Source organism: Garra rufa, chromosome 4 (assembly GCF_049309525.1).
Source record: "Garra rufa chromosome 4, GarRuf1.0, whole genome shotgun sequence".
Classification (NCBI taxonomy): domain Eukaryota; kingdom Metazoa; phylum Chordata; class Actinopteri; order Cypriniformes; family Cyprinidae; genus Garra; species Garra rufa.
The window spans coordinates 9113341-9135577 of record NC_133364.1 but is presented as its reverse complement, the minus strand read 5'-3'; the positions used below and the strand labels follow the sequence as shown (position 1 = coordinate 9135577).

Here is a 22237-nt window from a genome sequence, read left to right as displayed (position 1 = left end):
TTTTTTTTTGTGAACTAAGTCATTAATATCCACATTTCGTTTAATTTGATTTCCTACCGTATTGGAGAGAAATGAAGAGGCACGTTGATCTGACAGTCGCGGGTCTTTCGTGGGGAGAGCTCTGCTCATCTGTTTAGATGCATTTAAAAGTTAATGACCAAACGTATCATTATAAAAGCTCACAGTGTTGCTTTATTAATTAATTATCACTCAAACCCCTTTCTCTACCTGTCCGTCGGTCGCGCTTATCCGCCATATTTGTAGTTTTGAACACTTTTTAAGCGTGTTTGTAGTTCCAATCGAATTCGCGTCCACCTCTCAAAGCCGTTGTGTGCATCGATCTGCACTTAGAATTCTAACCGGAAGAATTCCATACTTTTTAACATGCTACTATTTGGGATAAACTAATTCTATTTTCGAATGCTATTTAGGACAGACAGTCTGTGAATCGTCTATGTATGTGGATGCCTCACTCGACCGCTCCAAGTACGTAGACACGTCCGCCATCTTGCAACGGTCATTCACCATAATAATAAACGAATATTCGAAGACGCCACAATCCTTGACCACCGACGGCTGTAAAAACCGCCGGGATTTAAATTCCTGAAGAAACAGGATAACCTTTCACAGGTAAGAATGTGTTGTTTTTGTTTTTAATATGTATTAACTCAATATTACATGTTTATTAAACTAAAGTACCTTTTAAATGCCTCGTAGCTAATGGCTTTGTCTTGTATTGTGTCAGAAAAAGCATCTTCTGAAGTGTACTGAAGATATACAGGGTGGGTGAAAAGTAACTAGTCATTAAAAATTGGTACTAAGGTCTATATTTCTAATACAGATGTATTGAAACATAATAATAATGATTATTTATTATTATTATATAGTTATATAAATTATTATTACATTTTTATTATAATGATTGATATACATATAGTAACAGCCCATAGAAACAGCTGCTAATAGGGCATTTAGCTATACATATCTGTGATGCTAATTGGGATGCAGCATTTTACTTGGCAGCCATCTTTGAAACACCTCTATCTATTTAAAGGGGGAAACATAAAATTCTCCAAAACTGGTCACTAAGCTTACTAATAAATGTCCTATTTGAAAACACCAATGACATTTGACAGCAACATTCTCATAAAGCTTGTTTCTTATGTTTAAATACCGTTTTTTAACTAATCAACGATAGGCTCTTTTATTTAGAAGGCGGGGCGTATTCACCATATTGGGTATTGCACTTTCTCCCATTTATTAGTAATAGAAGTGCATTGCTGTCCTATATGTGACCCTGGACCACAAAACCAGTCTTAAGGTAAAATTTTACAAAACTGAGATGTATACATCATATGAAAGCTCAATAAATAAGCTTTCTATTGATGTATGGTTTGTTAGGATAGGACAATATTTGGCCGAGATTCATCTATTGGAAAATCTGGAATCTAAGGGTGCAAAAAAATCAAAATACTGAGAAAATCACCTTTAAAGTTGTCCAAATTAAGTTCTTAACAATGCATATTACTAATCAAAAAATACATTTTGATAGGTTTACTGCAGGAATTTTACAAAAAATCTTCATGGAACATGATCTTTACTTAATATCCTAATGATTTTTGACATAAAAGAAAAATCTATAATTTTGACCCATACAATGTATTTTTGGCTATTGCTACAAATATACCACAGCGACTTAAGACTGGTTTTGTGGTCCAGGGTCACATATTTCATGCCGAATGAAGACGTGACGACATTAAGTCGCATTCAATGCTTGTTTTTATTTTAAAAACACAAGGCACATTTTCTTGACTCTTGGAAAGCAAAAAATATAAAATTAATACGAGAATACATTTTTTTAATCAATTAATTAATAATAAAAAAAAAAAACGGAAGCTATTACAAAGCTTTTCTTTCCAATATTGAAATGGAATTTCGTCTATTACAAAACGTATTTAAGCAAGAAAATAATACAAATACACAATTCTTACACAAAAAAAGGCACAGCCGGTAGTACATTTGAAGCACAGTGCATACAACGCAATATTATACAATACAATTCCAGACAAACAACAAACGAACAGAAACCCGGTTCACAGCCTCGGAAAGATAAAAAAGAGACTTAAATGCTAATGAGATTCCTTTAATATGGTTTAAACGTTGAACTGGTCGACAAAACGGCAGATCTTTCCAGTTGAAGCACCTTTGGAATGAATGGAGAACAGTAGGGAAGGCTGACGTTTTGCTTGTACTGAAAGTCTACGCTGTTTTGAACGTGTTTTACATCGTCAAATAACCAGTCAGTCCTAAACACGTTCTCCACGAAGGCTCCGTTTCCAATGACTCACCATCTTCTCAAAAGGACACTTCATGTTCTTTGGCATTACCTCATCACGATTCCCTATTTTAAGAGCTTGCGGAGGAATTTTTTGGTGAGCTGTTTGGATTGCAGCCTGAGTTGAAGAAGAAAACACACAGTTTGCTGGTCCAAAATTCAACAGAACTGAAGGATGCTGTAGGAGTGGGTGGCCACAAGGGGGTGAAGTGCAGTCTGGCTCAAAAAATGACATATGAAGGTCCATAATTCCTTCTTAGTGTAAGAGCAAAGGGATCGTTCTGGGGAGGGGATATGTGGAGTGTCCAGAAATCAGGATTTCTGGCCGCTGGAGGAAAGGAGGAGAGAGGAGGAGGATGATGAAGAGGAGTCCAGGTTGGGGAGGGGTACCGGGAGCGGCCCGTTCAGCAGGGTGGGGAACTGTGAAAGTCAGAAAGCAAACAGGACATTGAGGTAATGCAACACATGCTGAATCAAAATGTCTTCATATGTTATGTTTAGTGACTTTACAGCAAATGCTTTATAGTGAAGTAAAATAAAACATTTAAATGATTGTGTCAGGATATGTCATCTAATGGTAAAAATTGACATCTTAATTAGTTCTTAATGTTTAAATTGATCAAGAAATGCCCAGGTATCATTAAATGGGATATGTTTTTATTATTATTATTACTTTTTTATATCAAATTCTACCTGGCCATTTTTTTATGTTCTGTTTTTTTATATGTTATGTTAATTGTTGTTATTCTTATTTATTTTTTCATTTATTTTGATTTTGTTGTTAAATATTATCTGCATTTTCTTAGAAGTAGTAGTAGTATTAGTAGTATTCATTTACTCATTTGAAATACTACCTGGACATGTCTTCACGTGTACATTTATTATTTAATTTTGATTTTAAGGTTAAATGGACATATGTCCTTATATGTATATTTATTATTATTATTATTATTAGTAGTAGTAGTAGTATCGTTATTTAATTACATTATCTATGTTACTAAGTATTTTATTTAAATACTAATTATTATTAGTAGTAGTAGTAGTAATATTGCTATTATTTTTATTATTATTAGTTGTAGTTTTGCTATTTGATTTATTATATTATGTATAAATATTTATTAATAATGTTTGTTTTATTTTGTTATATTCTGTTTTATTTTATGACATACTAAGTATTTTATTTAAATACTACTTGGACATGTCCTTATGTGTACATTTATTATTTAATTTTGAATTTGAGGTTAAATGGACAAATGGTGTCTTTTTATGTATATTTGTGACCCTGGACCACAAAACCAGTCTTAAGTCGCTGGGGTATATTTGCAGCAATAGCCAAAAATACATTGCATGGGTCAAAATTATTGATTTTTCTTTTATGCCAAAAGTCATTAGGAAATTAAGTAAAGATCATGTTCCATGAAGATTTTTTTGTAAAATTCCTACTATAAATATATCAAAATGTAATTTTTGATTAGTAATACGCATGGTTAAGAACTTAATTTGGACAACTTTAAAGGTGATTTTCTCAGTATTTAGATTTTTTTGCACCCTCAGATTCCAGATTTTCAAAGAGATGTATCTCTGCCAAATATTGTCCTATCCTAACAAACCATACATCAATAGAAAGCTTATTTATTGAGCTTTCATATGATGTATACATCTCAGTTTTATAAAATTTAACCTTATGACTGGTTTTGTGGTCCAGGGTCACATTTATTATTAGTAGTAGTATAGTATTAGTAGTATTAGTATTAGTATTAGTAGTAGTATAGTAGTATAGTGTTTTTTATGTTTTTTATAATGTTTATTTTGTTTTGCTTTATTTATTTATTTATTTTATTTGATAAAATACTAAATATTTTATTTAAATATTACTTAGTAGTAGTAGTAGTAGTAGTATTGTTATTATTTTTTATTAGTAGTAGTAGTATTGTTTTTTATCTATTATATTATGTATAAATGTTTAATAAAGTTTGTTTTATTTTATTTTATTTTGTAAAATATTAAGTATTTTATTTAAATACGACTTGGACCTTATGTCCTTATATGTACATTTATTATTACATTTTTTTTTTGATGTTATATAGATATGTGTCCTTATGTTGTATTGTTAATTATTATTATTAGTAGTAATAGTAGTATTGTTATTTTATTGATTATAATATGTATAAATGTTTATTCTTTATTTTGCTTTGCTTAGTTTTTTTTTTTTTTTCATTTTATTTTATTTAAAAAAAATATTCAATTTATTTAATTCTAACCTAATAAAGATGAATATATTTAAAAAAATAAAATAAAATAAAGCCTGTAGGACTGATTTTAGCATTGTGATGACATTTGCAGGACAATTTTCCCCCAACATCATATTTCCTGTAATACAATATGCATGAATATAATTTTCTATGGAGACTTTTTTAAAATAAATTATTTACCATACTATTTTATTTCTAAAAAAACATGAATTAAATTCAGTACAACCACTATAAAGTGTATTTACAACTGAGCTTCACAAATATACAAAAAAAAAGAGAAAATGTCTTTGATTTTTGAAAGATGACCTGGGCGTTTCTGTAAATATCTCCCTGTACGTAATACACCTCAGTGAGGAAAAAAAAAACCCTGTCTTTGTGGTTCTCTAAACAAACACGCTCGTAGTCCATCACGGTAGCGCTAGGAGAGGAACTTCCTGTTATGTGAGAGCTGACTATACACACAGACACAGAGTCTTTTTCAGTTATCACCCCCTCCCTTTTTTAACAGGAAGCTGTTTTTTCCCCATATCCAATGCAGAGAGGAAACATCTGTAGCTTATTTCCAAACCCCAACACACACACTCATACACCAGTAAATCCATTTCCCGGACTGACTTATTTAAAAAGCATCTTTTTTTCATGGTATATGTTTTACAGGTATAGAAAATAACAAAAAGCCCCAAAAAGAATTGCACTGTGAAAAAAAAGCCAGACGTGCCACAAAAGTTTTCCACTGCAGCCAATAACGGCAGGAACGAAAATCATGTGACCAACCAGAAATCTCCCACTACGGCCGCCCAGGGAGGAAGTGAGAGTGGGGGAGTGAGTCGTCTGTCTGTGTGTGCGGTAGTAAAAGTGCACATCATGAACTGTCACTATTCCTGTAAAGGCGGAGCCAAGCAGTCGCCGTGGTTACCTTAATGGTTTCCTGCTGCCTAGCGATGTTTACAGTAAAGACCGGACCCTCCCCTCAAAATGCGAGATGAGCATAAATATACAGTTTGAGATTTGTCCTTTTCTCTCGCTCATACAGACACACGCACACACACACACACACACACACACACACACACACACACGCCTCCCTACACACTTACTCTCCCCCGGGCCAGAACAGGAAGTATCCACAGGATTTCCCCTCTCACTCACATGAAGGCTGAAACTCGACACCAAACACAAACACGCTCGCAAAACAGACAAGCGAATCGCTTTCTAAAACACATTGTGTCAGTGCTAAGCAAAATAAAACGCATCCTCATAATCACATCTCTATTTTTACAGGTTTTGTGAGTGATTTGTGATTTACCTGAAAGAGTGACCCGTGGCCCTGTAGCCTGGCGGGGCTGAGAGGGGCTACAGGACTCAGGCTGCTCCAGAAATGAATGGAGGATAGGAGAGGACTGGGCGTCAACAGCAAACCAGAGGGAGTCTGGAGAGAGAGAGTAGAGGAGGCATTGTGAAACGGGGGGAACAGGAACTTGAGATGTTATTTGTATTAGTCACTGAAGTCATGGATCATGAAATCCTAGTGTCTTTTTGAAACTTTGGAAAGACGAATGTGTGTCTCCGCAAGTTCTAACACGTCTTTGCGTCGGTTAGCAGTCGATAGCATGTGAAGCCTGTCATGCACAAGCAGTCTTCCCAGATTTTTTCACCTGAACAGGACAAAAATGTGACCCAGGACCACAAAACCAGTCTTAAAGGATAACTGTTGCCAAAATGCAACCTGGGCTGTTTTTTTTTACTGTAAACGAGACAAACTTATATCTAAAAGCATAATTACGACAAACGAGCCATTTTTGAGATTGACCGTGATTTCGTTTTGTGGTCAATGGCCGGTGAATGGGAGTACTAGGGGCATACATTTGAGCGAATCAAAGTCGATATTTTTACAACACTAAGAAGGCTCGACACACCATGAAACTTTGCTCGAAGTATCGCCTGGGTCTCTACACATGAACTCCAGCATTGAGAACATTGTTTGTGTACACAGAGTTTACTAAAAAGAAAGGTTTTGAACAACTCACTTTCACTGTTTGAGTTTCCGCTCGCAGCCGTCTTGACAGTCAAGAGGTGTCGATCTCCGAGTGTGAGGATGGATAGCTCCTAAAGCATATTTCCATATAAATGCACGGCTAATTCGTTGTTTTGTCGCAAGTGAAAAACAATATTAAACTTCTAGTTGTAAAAAGAGCCTCATATAAGCCTAATATTTCGTCCTATGGAGTCCATTCATTCGCATTCGGAGATCGACACTTCTTGACTGGCAAGACGGCTGCGAGCGGAAACCAAAACAATGTAAGTGAGTTGTTCAAAAACTTTCTTTTTAGTAAACTCTGTGTACACAAACAATGTTCTCAATGCTGGAGTTCATGTGTAGAGACCCAGGCGATACTTCTTTAAAGAACCTTTGATTGAATGGTTTTTTGTGGAACCAAAAATGGTTTATCTATGGCATCGCTGTGAAGGACCTTTTAAAGCACCTTAATTTTTAAGAGTGTAGTTGACGCTTGTTTTATCTGTGCACGCAGATGGAGCATTTTACTCAATCTGGCATTATGAAATAACTGTCTGTCTGTTGTAGATGTTTCAGTATGTAAAAGCAACAGTTCACCCCCAGTTTAATATATTAAAGCAACAGTTCACCAATTTCAGTCACGTGCTCCTAACTTTTGTGTTTTGTGGACAGTTGTCACAATTTCAGTTGTGGAGTGGTGAACTCCAAAAAGGCAATATAAAATTAGTCCATATGCCTTGTGCACTTCATTTAAAATTTTCTGTCTTCAGACAATCGAATTTAGTCGAACATGAAAGTCCTAGATTTCGTAATTCTCAGCTTTCAAAACTGTATTCTAAAATTTAAAAACAACAAAAAAAAATTGTTAAAGGGAACTGTGGATATTAAGACTTTTATGGCTTAATGTCTCTTACTGAAATAAGTAGTACACTGTATAAAGTTTTCACCAGATTCAACTTAAAAACCTAAGTTCAGCAGCAGCCTTAAAATTGTAAGTTAAATCAGCTTAAAACTACAAGTCATTTTAACTTATTACAATAAAATAAGTTGATTTAACTTGTGAGTTATAATGACTTAAGTTGATTTAACTTAAATATTTAAGGCAGCTGCGAAACTTAAGTTTTTAAGTTGAAACTGGTGCAAACTTAACAGTGTAGAAAACCCATGAAAGATTTACGTTATTTTAAAAATCCACATACATATACATATTTTGGACTATGGGGGGGCCATTATTTTGATTATGCAGAACGTTGGACTCGGTGAGCTACTGAAACTGAGCTACGCTATTTCTACCGCAACACAACTCAGAATAGACAATTTGGAAAATAAAATACAGATATGATGCCACATTGTGTGGCTTATGGTTGTAATTTTCAGTCAAAGGGCAACAAGAGAAGTGATGTAAGTCTTCACTGCTTTCCTAGCGATACGAAAAAGAGAAAATAATGGGAAGATGCCTGTGGACAAATAAAACTGTCAAATTACCTGTCTTTGTTTTTTTTAACTTTAGCCCTGATGCCTTTGAGGCTTTTTGTAGACCACAGCCACCAAGAGCTTACAAACGATATAAACATGCTTGTTATGGCGCTGCAGCCACTGGAGGAGTTTCTGTTTTCACTTGATATCCAGGGGTGTTTAGACTCCTTGTGGGGAAAATCGATGGTACATCATTTATTTGAAGCCTATGCTTATATCCATCGCTGTCTGTTAGCTTTTTCAGGAGCTGTGGTCATCGTATCAGTATTTTATTTTCTGAGTTGTGTTTTGCGGTACAAATTGCACAGCTCAGTGCCACCAAAAAATTGGTGCCCCCCCCATAGTCCAAAATATGTATATAACAATATGGATTTTTTATATAACGTAAATCTTATTACTCAGGGATCCTTTTACACAACAGTACAATCTATTCTATCCTCACAGCCTCGTTTTTATTCCTGTCAAAAAATAAAATATAGACGTACCCAGACTGAAAAGTGCCCCCTTAAAGAGAGAGTTCACTTAAAAATGAAAATACCCTTATGCAAATACCCTAGCGCAGATGGGTAGTTGAACATGGTAGTTGCGTTGCTGTCTATGCAGGGTCAGAAAGCTCTTGGATTTCATCAAGAATATCTTAATTCTTAGGTCTTACTGGTTTGGAACGACACAAGGGTGAGTAATTAATGACAGAATTTTCATTTTTGGGTGAACTGTCTCTTTAAGAGAGAAAGCGGGAGAGAAATCTACACAAGCATGTAGCTTCCCATGGGTCATGGACTTTGGATCACCAGGTTGTGGCTATAGGGCAGCATGTGAAATCAATTTCTCTTTCTCGCTCTGTTTTTCTCTGTCCTGTGTCACTATGCTGTAGTGTGTGAGATTACGGACATATGGCTTTACTTACAGGTTTCTCCTCTCTCGCTTATGCCATTCTGTCTGTCTTCTCTCTCTTCCTGTTTCACTCTACCTCTTTTTTAAAACCCGTCTGCCTGCCACGCATTTCCACACCCAGTAAAGACCGAAACGTCTCATAGCTGTATTACCAGTATAGGTGTGTGTCCTGTCTATTTGTTACCTGTTGAAGGCCTTATAAACAGTGCCTGAGAGAATGTTTTTGTGTTCATTTATAGCTCAGTTCCAAAACCTAGAAAGCTTCCTACAGTGGATTGAAACCTGATCCAAAAGCTCTACATAGGCAGCAACTAAATAGGGCAAAATTAGCGTCTTGCTAAACTAACAACATGAAAATCTGTCAAGCACAAAACCTTTTTGTTGATTTTACTTAGACAAAACTGTTTTTGTTGATACTTTTGATAAATGTAAGTACAAGTCTAATGTATGAGAGTGATAAAATCAGAGAAATATTACTGCTAAAAACAGTTGTCTTGCTATCTACTGTTTAGCTTGCCTTCTCACTATTGAATCCAATATTTTACATTAGCATGTTGCTAAGCTAACTACACAATATTCTAATAAAAATGCTCTAAGTATAGTAATAAACTAATTTAAAATTTGAACAATATTGATTAATAATGTTTGATATTAAGTTAAATGTAAGTATTTTTTACTTTTTTTAGGTTAACTCAACTCAGTTCAAAACAACTTTGCATTAGCATGTTAGCATGTCTTTTGACATTTATTTTAGCTTGTGGCTATGCTTGGCTCAGCTCAATTCAACACAGCTTTACATTAGCATATTGCTAAGCTAACTACAAAATATTCTAATCAGTATAACATTAAACTATTGCTTAAAATGTAATTTGTTCATTTAAATTTGAACAATATTGATCAATAAAATTTGATATTAGTAAAGTATTTTTGACATTTATTTTAGCTTGCTAGCCCAGCTCAATTCAACACAGCTTTACATTAGCATGTTGCTAAGCTAACTACACAATATTTTCAAATGAGCATAACATTAAACTATTTTTTAAAATGTCATTTTTTTATTTAAATTTGAACAAAACTGATCAGTAATGTTCGATATTAAATTACAAGTATTTTTGAGATTCATTTTAGACTGTGGCATTTGAGCTTAACTTAGCTTTTCATTATCAATTCAATAGGCTACAACGTACCATGTTGCTAAACTATCTACATTGTATTCTAATAGTATAAAATTACATAGAACACAAATATTGTGTAAAATAGTACTAGTAATAATGTTTTTTTTTTTACTTTTTTTGTTTTTTTTTACTTCAAAGTCTTTTGATTTGATGCCTTAAAATACTGTCTAGCTCATTAGGTTTTATATATGACATAAAAATAAATGTGTTAGTGTTTGTTACCTGTGCAGTGAAAAAGGCTGGTGTAAGTGACCCTGAGGGCAGTGCTGGGCTGTTGAGGGCGATGGAGCCCAAGTCACTTCCTGAAAGCAGTATAGAAGGGGCGGAGATTTCCAGCCCTTTGGGTTTCCGAGCTTTGGGAGGCAGTCCGTTGCTACCGGTCCTCCTCTCAGGGGGCGTGGCCTGATTCTGGGCTCGCTCCCTGTGGCTGGACGATAAATTTAGAGGCTGAGCGCTATGCTCTGATTCGTCTATGCGAGCCTCCGGACTGCGCTCCGGCCTCAGCGTGTAGACAGGGCTATGAGAAGGGGAGGGGCTACGGGACGAGCAAGGGGAGTTTTTTGAAGCGAAGAAGACCTCCGCGGACACAGGTGGCGGCGAGGAAGCCAGAGGAACGACCTTCTCTGATCGATTAGTGACGAAGCGAATCACTGTTTGTCCCTCCTCCCCTCGTTCGCCCCCTCGCTGCTTCTCGACTTTGATTGGACGCATCAGTGGAGGCGGGCTCTGGAGGGAACTGACTGTGAAGGACGAGTAGAGACCAGAGTGGAGATACTCGTTCCTGCAGGCGGGGCTTCTCAGCGATGACAGCGACAGCTTCGGAGACTCCTCCCCCTCGCCGCAATCTGACTCCACGTCCTGCAACATGACGCCACCCGAGACGTGACCACCGTCCCGACCGAGCTCCACTGCTTGTGGATCCATCTTCAGAATATCAGGGAAAGATACGAACTTGTATACAAACTTCTGGCCAATCACCTTCTTTATGATGTTCTGCAAAAGAAAGAAGATTATTAAAATTTGCTCAAATGGCAATTCGTAACTGTTTTACTTTTTGACGAATTGGTGGCTAATTCATATGAATTTGTACACACAAAGTATGATCTGCTTATGCCCCATTGATGGTTGGTTGTAGGGGTATAAAATCAAACTTTTCTATACAAATCACATCGTATGAATTCATACGAAATCACCACCTCATAAAATTTTTGCGTTTATCCAATACAAGCGTGTGTAACCTTGTCATAGTAGTAGCGCAGTGCTCGGCTGAGTTTGTCGTAGTTCATGTTGGTCTTGTTCTTGCGCAGGCCCCAGAGTTTGGCGACTTCTTCCGATTTGAGCAGCTTGAACTCGCCGTCGTTGGATGTCCAGCAAATCAGGTGCTTATGGCTCTGGTCCAGCAGTAGCTGCAGCAGAAACTGCCACAGCGTGATAGCACTCTCCATATCTGTCAGACAAGGTAAAATTATAAACATTAACAGTTTACATTTTAACTAAATGAAAAGGTTTGTCAAGAGAAACTGCGAAGTTGGCTTGAGAAAGCCAGACCAGAAAGTTTGAAAATGTTTTAAAAGTTACAAACTGCTAACTTCTGGGAGTTTAAATTTGAATTTTGACAGTTGGAGTTTGAATAGTTTTGGCTCATTCCGTCAATGTAAGTCTATATGATTTTCATGATTGTTATTATTCTGGGAGTTTAAATTTAATTTTTGACAGTTGGCGTTTGAATAGTCATTTTGCAATGTAAGTCTATGGGATTTTTGTGATTTTCAATTTTCTGGGAGTTTAAATTTGATTTTTGACAGTTGGAGATTGAATAGTCTTGGCTCATCTGAACATTCCATCAACGCAAGTCTATGGAATTTTTATGATTTTTAAACTTGAATTTGACCTTGAATTTTGACAGTTGGTGTTTGAACAGTCTTGGCTTATCTGAACATTCCGTCAATGTTAGTCTATGGGATTTTTATGATTTTTAATATTATGGGAGTTCAAATTTGAATTTTTACAGTTGGAGTTTGAATAGTCTTGGCTCATCTGAACATTCCATCAATTTAAGTCTATGGGATTTGTATGATTTTTTTAACTTGAGGTTTAACCTTGAATTTTGACAGTTGGAGTTTGAAGTCTTGGCTGCCCTATACATTCCGTCAATGTAAATGTGTGGGATTTGTATGGTTTTTAATCTTCTGGGAGTTTAAATTCGATTTTTGTCAGTTATAATTTGAATAGTCTTGGCTCCTCTGAACATTCCGTCAATGTAAGTCTATGTGATTTTTATTATTTTTAATCTTCAATTTTATGAAAACTGTAAGTCCAATCAGTTAGAAAGGATATAGCACACTTAGTCTGAAGATCTGGGCTGAGGTTGGTGGTTGTAAAGTTACAGCTCTAGGAGGAGTCGAAAAATTTAGGATCAAAAGAATAATAATAAGAATGTTTAAATAACATTTCAGTAGCTAGACTTTCTCAAGCCAACTTAATAATCATGATCTCTTCTAATGGTTCTTCTATGGCATCACTGCGAGAAACCCACTTTTGTAACCTTTATTTTCAATAAAGTGTAGAGTCATTAGACCGATTTAAATTGTGAGTTTGAGACTGTTTGTGAGTCTTTTTGACTGATTCATTGAGGTTCTTTTTAGGCATCAATGGTTCCATAAAGAACCTTTATAGAACTTTTCCAATGTGCAAGGTTCTTCTTCACACTAAGAAAAAATGATTCTTTTAAGAACTTTTAAGGAAAGGTTCTATAAATGCCAATAAATAACCTTTATTTTTTTTAAACGGCTGCTTCTTGTAATGATTTAACACGTGTGTATCATTGTGACCGAGGTGAGAGCGTGGCGTAATTTCATAAGACTTGCAATCTAATTTAAATTAGCCACATTTGCACTCTGTCTGCGTACGCTGTGTGTTTATTGGCCAAGAAAAGGTTGGCTCAAGAACACTTTTAATGACCCTAACAAGGTTTAAAGATCTGAAGGAAGATGCTGTGGTACCGCAAAGCCAAATTTACTATGTCTCTTATTGATAAGCTTGGACTAGCACCTTGTTTCAATTGATCTGATAATCAGACATCCTTCCAGAAGTGACTGTATTCTTAAAAACCTTCATATCTATGCAGGTTTCAACAGGAAGTGGTGAAAAGGGAGAGGCCAGAGCATCAGCTTTACAAATGCAGCCACATTAAAGAACGCTGCACTCGTGCTCCTGAATTCATCCTCGCTCTTTAATTTCCCCTTTTCCCTCTCTCGCATGAACAAAAAACGTCATTCCTGGGTGCCCTCCCACAAACTCTGCAAGCATTTCCTGTTCTGTTGTACATTAACGCACAGGCTCGTAAACAACAAAGAGCTATCAGCCAGAAGGACTGACACGGGAATGAATCGCAAATAAGCAACATGTTCCAGCATCGACCGTGCCGCTGACCTCTGTAGGACGAAGATGTCCGCTCAAAGGCAGGCAAATACACCCACTTGTGAACAGAGATTACTAACAGGGTAAACATGGAGTTGATCCACAAGACCCTGATTTTGAACATAGATTAGAGTGACCAGGTAGAGATAAGTAAGTTAAGGGAGCACAAAATAGTTCAAATGTCCCAAACCCAGAGTTAAAACCTACAATAAGCAGAAAGGGAATTGTTAAAGGTGTAGGTGACCCAAAAATTTTAATCCAAGCACCAAATCAGCATATTAGAATTCTAAAGGTGGAGTAATTATGCTGAAAATTCAGCTTTGCATCACAGGAATTAATTACATTTTAAAATATATTAAAACAGAAAATGGTTATCTTAAATTGTAATAATATTTTAAATTTTTACTGTATTTTTATCAAGTAAATGCAGCCATGGTGAGCATAAAAGACTTTAAAACCTCAAAAAACTCCCAGTTTTTTAATAATAAGTATATCTGAGTTTTATTTGCTCAAAATACCAGTTGATCCAGAATAACAGTTATAAAAAACGTGAAGTCAAACACTTCCCTTTAAATGATCTGCTGCCTAATCCTTGAACATCACCCAAACTGTTATTATCAGACTGTAATGTTGTCAAAATTAGTCCAACATGCACAGACACACATCCTTAATCTTTATACGCCATGGCCGCCCATGTTGAAGATAAGGACGGATAGATCGTCCAGTTTTTGTGAATGGGTTTCAGGCATTAAAATGGCTAAAAGTCCTCTTTATACTCTGTCGGTGTGGTTGGACACAGACAGGAAGCTGCAATCTCACGAAACAGGATGTGCAGAATGATATCTGCTCACATTCCTTTAAGAAACCTTAGACATATGCGTAGCCTTTCATTTTAAAATGTATAGTTCGGCCAACCAGTTAAGCTATATTAAACTGTTCTTTACAAGACATCTCTGATTATTAATAGTTAAAAAGAAAATGTATGTATTTATTTAATTTTTTATTTAGACAACAAAGTCGCAGTCAATATGGAAGTCAAAAACAAGACTGCGTTCCTTCATGCATGCGGTCTGGGATTGACTCCAACAGGAAGGCGCAGTGGTTCAATTTTAAAAGCCCAACCGTACAGGAAGTTTAAATCTCGCTTGGGCCGCTTCCTGTGACGCTGTCATCATGCACTTTAGCCACACGCTCACCCTTAGTGTACTCTTGTAACCTCTACCTCTTAATCTCTGGTTAATATTGAGGAAATATATAAAATTATATTTCCATTACACTTTGACCAGGAGATGCAACATATTAATGCGACATGATGACCAGGTGCTGTCAAACTTGACAGAAAAAACCTGAAATGATCATATAATGATCATAAAAGTAAACTAATATGATTTGTTCACTACCCAGATTACATAACAGTGCACATTTCAATATGTGCATGCTTGCATTGTATGAAAAAGATCAGTGTGAACATTGTTTGAAATTACTCCTTCATGCAATAGAACATGATGGTGAATGAAACAGGTGAACTATCCCTTTAAGACATATGCATATACTTTATATGCTGCAGAGTTTCTGCTTATTTTCAGTGGATATCTGGCATACAAGACTGATTGAAGTTGAGGAGAATAGTGTTGAGTGTTACAATGGAGGACAGCAGGAAGACCTGGGTGGAGGAACAGTAAAGGACCTTAGGTTGAGGTCTGACAGGAGTTTAATAGACACAAGGAAACCAGTTTGACTCGAATTCAAAGCAGTCAAATGTGTGTGTGTTTGTGTGTTTGAACACACTCTTTGGTTTAAACTAGCGTTACATCATGCCCTTTGGTAACTGTAAGTCAGTCAAACAGGGCGGGCTGGCGTTTACTGCAGCCTTCCTGCTGTCTGAGCCAACGCTCTCTCGAGACGGATGGAGGGAACGAACGAGACGGAGTGGTAGATGGAGAAAGGAGGCTGGCTGACTCACTAGTGTGGATAGCTCTGACACGGAGCATGCTTTATTGGCCAAGAGGAACTCCCTGGTTGCAGGCTGCCTTATTTTGGGAAAGTCTTTGTCATAATTTTGACAAAGACACACAAGCCGAAACTTTCACCCTAGTTTTCGCTCATCAAACTGCCGGCTCTGGAAGTCATCGAGGGATTGTTTGAATAATGAGCCTATAGAATCAAATGACCCCAGAGTCCACCAAAACAAAACCTAAAACACTTGAAGTCAACATGAAATGGCATTTGCAACACACTGTGCTTCTGTAATGTGACGTTCCAAATAGCATCATCAGGAATCAGAAGGATTGTGGAAAATGGTTGGAAAATGAGTAAATAGATAAACAAAGAGTAAAGTTATTCCATTTTGATGTAGTAATGTGACATTTTCAATTAAAACACTTGGTTTTATACATTGGGAATCAACTGGATTGTGAAAAATGGTTATAAAATTTGGAAAATTAGACCATTTTTTTATAGTAAAGTTTTCTCATTTTTATGTGGTAATGTGGCATATTTTCACATAAAACAACATTTTTATCCTTTGGCAAGCAATTTAATTGTGGAAAAACTGTTGGAAACTTTGTAAATATCTTAAGAAAATTAGTAAAGTAAATGTTCATTATATTTTGATGTAGTAATGTGACATTTTCAATTAAAACACTTGGTTTTATTCATTGGGAATAAACTGGATTATGAAAAATGGTTGGAAAATATTTTAAGAAAATAAGAAAAGTAAAGTTTTATTGGTAAAATTTAGTAAAGTTTTCTCATTTTTATGTGGTAATGTGGCATATTTTCAAATAAAATACTTGATTTTATCATTTGGCAGGCAATTTAATTTAAAAAAAAAGGTTGGAAAATTAGTAAATATTTTAAGAAAATTATTAAAGTAAATGTTTATTACATTTTATGTAGTAATGTGACACTTCTGAATGAAACACTGGATTTTGTTTATTGGGAACCAATTGAATTGTGAAAAATGTTTGGAAAATGCGTTAATGTTTTAAGAAAATAAATGTTTTATTACATTTTAATGTAGAGTGTGACATTTTTGACTAAAACACTTGGATTTATCAACTGGATTGCTAAAAATGGTTGGAAAATGTGTAAATATAATAATAATTTTAAAAAGTATTACATTTTAACATAGTAATTTGACATTTGCATATAAAGCGTTTGATTTTATCCATCAGAGTTGTGAAATACAGTTGAAGAAATAGTAAATATTTTAGCAAAATAAGTAGAGTGAAGATTTATTCCTGAAAACCTGTATCAAGAAAGTAAATTCAGTTTTGATTTCACATTGACTTCCTGCTTCATAATTTGGTGTGCATAACTTTTAATTTTGTCTTTTCAGATGCTTTTGGTTGGGATATCAGCCAGAAGAAGTGTAAAGAGACACAAACAGCAAGATTCGGCCAAACCTGTGGTGACAAAGAAGGAAGTGCTCGGAAAAATGCTGCCAAAATACAGATATTTATCAGGAAGTATTGTGCACTTTCTCACACAGTCATTCATTACTCTTCTCATTATACATACTCTCATATAGTAAATTACAGTCAGATCTCATACTTAACTCTTGGGCAGAACATAAAAGCTCACCGTCCACCACATACCTAGTTATTTTTCCAAACCCCCAAAGAAGCGAAATAAAACCATTTCCTGTTCCAGCATCCTCTGAGCGGAGCATCTGCGTTAAACGACCGTAAAACTGTCTATATCAGGACTTCCTCCAATTCTCCTTTGAAGGGCGTCTTCCTGGGAATGCCGATCCCGAACTGAAAGGTAGGAATTCCTGCTGCGGGGAGCAAACACGGGAACGCGAGGACCACACGGACACAAGGCACAAATGGGAGGTTTCCTCTTCTCTTTTTGTGCTGGCACAAACTTCTTGCCCATATGGACGTCTAAAGACAGACATGCTGTATGTGACATCATGATCAATAGACTCATTGATTCCCAGATTTACTACCCTAATCAAAGGGAATAAACAGAGGGAGCTGATTTCAGCCGTTTGGAGAGGTTTCTGCACGGAAAGTGGCTGTAAAAGTAATTGTTAGATTATCGCAAGAGGGAAAAAAAAAACTGCACATGCAAAGTCTCTTTTTTTTATCTTGCAATATGAGCAATGACATAAACAGTGCAGAAGCCAAGTCTGACTCCACAGCCAGGATTTACTAAGATGCAGAAATAAATAGTAGACGATGTGCGCTAAACAAAAAGACACACTTTAACATAGCGCTGCATTGCCGTTGTTCTTCTGCCGCTGTCTGGCATGCATCAGTTTCATGGTCATTGGGTTTAAAGCTGTTTTAATACACAGCATGAAATTTGAATGAAATAAATGAATCGTGCATAGTTTTTATGATTAGGCATCAGTAGGTCCACATGGATTCTGTTTCGCATCACTCCCTTGCCAGTCATGTTTGTTTAATACATATTTTAACAATAAGAGAAGTACTTTCTAGTTTTGTTTAACCATGTTTTTTCCCAAATAGTGCAGAAAATGTGAAAAAAGTGTCAGTAGGAAAATACACTGTTTTACCACTTTAAAAACGTATTTGCCACAGAAAAACTCTTTTAATTTCTGCCTTGAAAACACTGAAAAAATTTTGTTAAATCAAAATACTTAAAATACTTATTTCTTTGATTTACCTATAACGGTGTCTCATATTCATTTCAAAGGTTCCAAAAAGTATCAAATTGAATCAAATCTACCTAAAATTACAATGCTGTTACTATAATGCATTGGGGAATGAATAATTAAGGTCATGTTTTTGCACTTTTTGCCAGTTTTATTTGTACTTAAATGTACTTAAATTTTTAAGTTCAGAAACTTGTTTTTCGTTTTTAGTTTTCTACTGCTCAAAAAATTCTCACCATAAAAATTAGGAAGTTGTAGTTAGTTTGTAAAAAACTGTTCAGTATGCATGTATTGCAAAGTGGATTTTACTTAATTTTATACTGTCAACATTTGCTACTAACAGATGCATCAAGCAATCATCTTTTCCCAACATCACACATAACTTACTTTTTATAGCTGCGAAGTTCCACGACACACGAAAGTGTATTGGAACCTGTTTTAGAAAAATGCCATTGGAAAACACCAAGAAAACCTGTACACCATCAAATCTATCCAACCCATCTAACCATACAGGAAGTAGACAGGAGGAACATGCCTGTAGACACAGAAACAGGCAACAGTCTGTCAGTTGCCTTTACTGCTTGATACTGTTTTTTAAAGTTTCACACATGAAAGTGGAAAGAGGAGGATCTTTCAGGTGAGAAGATGCACTCCAGGCTCTCTATCTCCAGCTTAAAACGACATGCTCACACCCATCAAGACTCATGCAACAGACACGCAGGGACAGCTTGGAATCAAATCCTCAACCCCAGTGTTTTGAATGGCCCCTGGACAGCTTTTAAACACCAAACTTGCCGTCGCGCTCACAAACCCCTCCACTGTAGCGCCAGCGGAAACTCGTAATGAGATTAGTTGGTGTGCGCAGACATTACTTCGCCATGACTAAATGTGCGCTCTTCCTGCGCACACAGACTGCAGTGGAAAATTCAGGGAGCTCCTGCTGAAGAGAGGGAGAAAAGAGAGCCGTGAAGGACTTCTCTCCACGACCGCATTTCTCCAGAGAGAGCTGCAGCTCTTGAAATTACGCAGACAGATGCGAGAACGTCTGGCTGTGTTGTCAGTGTCCATATAGTGACTTCAGAAAGAGTGCAGACACTTTAAAATTCACTTTAAAAACATAAAAAAGAGTTTGGAAAACATTCCTTATACTTTAAACTAAATTTTGGACTGCTTGCATTGAACTTTTTAAATCTAATTGGGTGTTTGATCTAAATGATGGTTCCTCTTTTAAGTAGTTTCAGTGCAAATCCAGAAATATGATCGCAAAAAACTACTGAAATACTGATGTAATAGTTCCTTGATTGCATTAAACTAGATTTTTTCTGCATTTTATGTCCTGCATTAAGCTGTTTGAATCTAATTGGCTGTTTGATCAAAATTTCAGAGAAAATACAAAAATATAAAGCCTTAAAAAATACCAAAATACACATAAAATAGTCAAAAATGGTTTTGAAAGAATTTCTTGATTACATTAAAATAGATTTTACTGCATTTTACTTCTTGCAAACTAGCGGTTCCTCTTTTAAACCATTTCAGAGCAAATACTTTAATATTAAGGCTAAAAAATGCTGAAATAACAACTAATCACTGTTGTTTATTTGTTTTAATACTGAAATGTTTAAATGTCTTGAGTTTGAAATAACCTGCATAACTGCAAAGTTATCCAGCACATCTAACAATACAGGAAGTAGACAGGAGGAACGTGAATTTACATACAGTGTGACTGACTGTGTCCAAAACCCCAAAACAGAAGGAAATGACATCCAAAGTGGCATTAGTCTCATTCAAAGTGGCAAACATCTCATTTTAAATGATAAAACAATAGTTTTAAATTAAGACCATAAGTATAGACACTTTCTGGTTGTCATAGTTGAATATGAACTTGATAAATTACACTTGGTTGGTATGCAAGAACACCTTTGGTGAACTTAGGGACATCTTGGGTTAGATCCGAGGAAACCCGAGCATCATCTGCTATCTCTAGTCCATACATGTATGACTTACAGTAAACTGGGCTCCCCAACACCGATCTCCCCCCAATCATAATAAATAACCCGCTGCATATCCAGATGCAGGGGTAACATCAGCTCTAGGGCTGAACTGAAGTTTCTTTGTTTGCCCCAATGACTCATTTTCAAGATGCTGTCTGCTGCCAGTTTCAATCCGGAAGCGCATGGCAATTAGTCTGCTGCTGTTTCCAGACAAACCAGAAACTCTACTAGTGCGTTTAAAGCGCCAGGAGCCAAATGCAGCCTTTTCTAGCAGCCCAAAGGTTTCAGATATACAAGCAACAAAACTTTTGAAACGTACTTCACGAAATCGTGAGCTCAACAGGTATTCAAACTTTCCTCAGCCGTGCGTAAATGGTGCGTAAATTGCGCGTAAGTAACGGGAACAGTGGACACTTGAAGTGTCTAGTGTGTCTGTTATTGCTAAAAGAGATCTGTTCGTTTAAACACATGAAATACTTTATAACTGCATACATTTAAGTCTCAAACATCACGTCTGAACATTTCAAACAGCTCCTTCGTTTGGATAGGTTCATTCTTTTTGGGCATATCAAGTTTCAGTCGTGTACTTTGGAAGGTTTCTTCCTTTTAATGTTGTTATGAAGTAATTACACATTTAAAAACACGTATAACACGTTCAGATAGTACGGATGGATTATTCACATACCTGTGCGTAATGGTCAGGCTTTTTGGGGTCCTTTTTCACTTTATTAAAAAGAATTCCGTATAATGCGCTGTTTTTCCATGCTGTCGGCCGTCTCGGCAGCTCTTAGTCGGACTGTAATGGGATCCCGACTGTTTTCTCTCTCTCTTTCTCTCGCTCTCTCTCTCTCTCTCTCTCTGAGCAGGAAGTTGGTGCAGGCAGACAGCTAGCCGGCTCACTTCCTCTCGCCGTGCGCTATTCCCCAGGCGCTCGGCCCGTCTGTGTAAACACGCTTTTCCTCCTCCAGCCACCATCCGACATTCAAGAACACGAGCACACACGCGCGCACACGGATGCGGACGCGCGCAGACGCAGTATACTGTAACCTGAATCTGCAGCGAGCGGAGCACACTGACGTCACCCTCTTCCTGCCCGGGACCCGCCGGGAGGAGCCCGTGTTCCTTCCTCTACACACATTTTGTATGTGTGTGTGTCTGATTCTGACGTTTGGGTATCAAGTTGCTAGAAAATGTCCTCATAACTTTACTAAATCTGGAGAAAAAATGTGTGGAAAAAATCTTAAAGAGAATAAATAGGTCATTCTGTGAAATGGGTGGTTTTCCTTTTTTAAAATAGTGATTTTTGTACATTATTAAAGGATTTTAAACATTCTGTTAGACAAATACTGTGTTGTATTTTTTAAGAAGGTTAATATGTTATATTTATTATGGTATAATGCAACATGATATGCAATGCAAGTAGCAGCATTGCAAATAAACAATATGAACAAAATGCCTCTTAAATAATACAAAAGTACACTACCGTTCAAAAGTTTGGGGTCAGTAAGACTTGTAATAGTCTTTAAAGAAGTCTCTTATGCTCATCAAGGCTGCATTTATTTGATTAAAAATACAGAAAAAAACAGTAATATTGCTAAATGTTTTTACAATATAAAATAATGTTTTTTATTTTAACATACTTTAAAATAGAATTTATTCCTGTGATGAAAAGCTGAATTTTTATCAGCTGTTACTCCAGTCTTAAGTGTCACATGATCCTTTAGAAATCATTCTATTAGAATGATCAATGTTGAATAATATCAACAGTTGTGCTGCCAAATATTCTGTGATTTTTTTTTTCAGGATTCTTTCATGAATAACAAGTTTAAAAAGTACAGTGTTTATTCAAAATATAAATATTTTATAACAATGTAAATTATTTATTATTAACTTTTAATAAACTTTTAATTATTAACTTAATACATCCTTGGTGAATAAAAGTATTAATTTCTTTAAAAAAAAAAAAAAAAAAAAAAAAAAATTGTACTGACCCCAAACTTTTAAACAGTAGTGTATATCTATATATCTCTGCACTACAAATAAATCTCTC

The 22237-nt window shown here is 36.0% G+C and overlaps 1 protein-coding gene across 1 annotated transcript; it reads right to left on the bottom strand.

The window, feature by feature from the left end:
* Positions 1 to 1761: 1761 nt before the first annotated feature.
* Positions 1762 to 21191, bottom strand: elk3 (ETS transcription factor ELK3). Its single transcript, XM_073838098.1, has 5 exons — positions 20873 to 21191; positions 11388 to 11596; positions 10372 to 11142; positions 5894 to 6016; positions 1762 to 2755 (listed from the first exon to the last, which is right to left on the bottom strand). Exons 2-5 carry the CDS (start codon positions 11592 to 11594, stop codon positions 2648 to 2650), a joined length of 1209 nt encoding a protein of 402 aa, XP_073694199.1. The 5' UTR covers positions 11595 to 11596; positions 20873 to 21191; the 3' UTR covers positions 1762 to 2647.
* Positions 21192 to 22237: the final 1046 nt, after the last annotated feature.

What these genes read in the sequence shown, in the direction of transcription:
- elk3 (XM_073838098.1), bottom strand. Translation starts at nt 11,594, where the DNA reads ATGGAGAGTGCTATCACGCTGTGGCAGTTTCTGCTGCAGCTACTGCTG. An exon ending in TGCGCTACTACTATGACAAG is followed by an intron (nt 11,143 to 11,387) that starts GTTACACACGCT and finishes TTTCTTTTGCAG; the next exon opens with AACATCATAAAGAAGGTGAT. An exon ending in GCCACGGGTCACTCTTTCAG is followed by an intron (nt 2,756 to 5,893) that starts GTAAATCACAAA and finishes TGACTTTCACAG; the next exon opens with TTCCCCACCCTGCTGAACGG.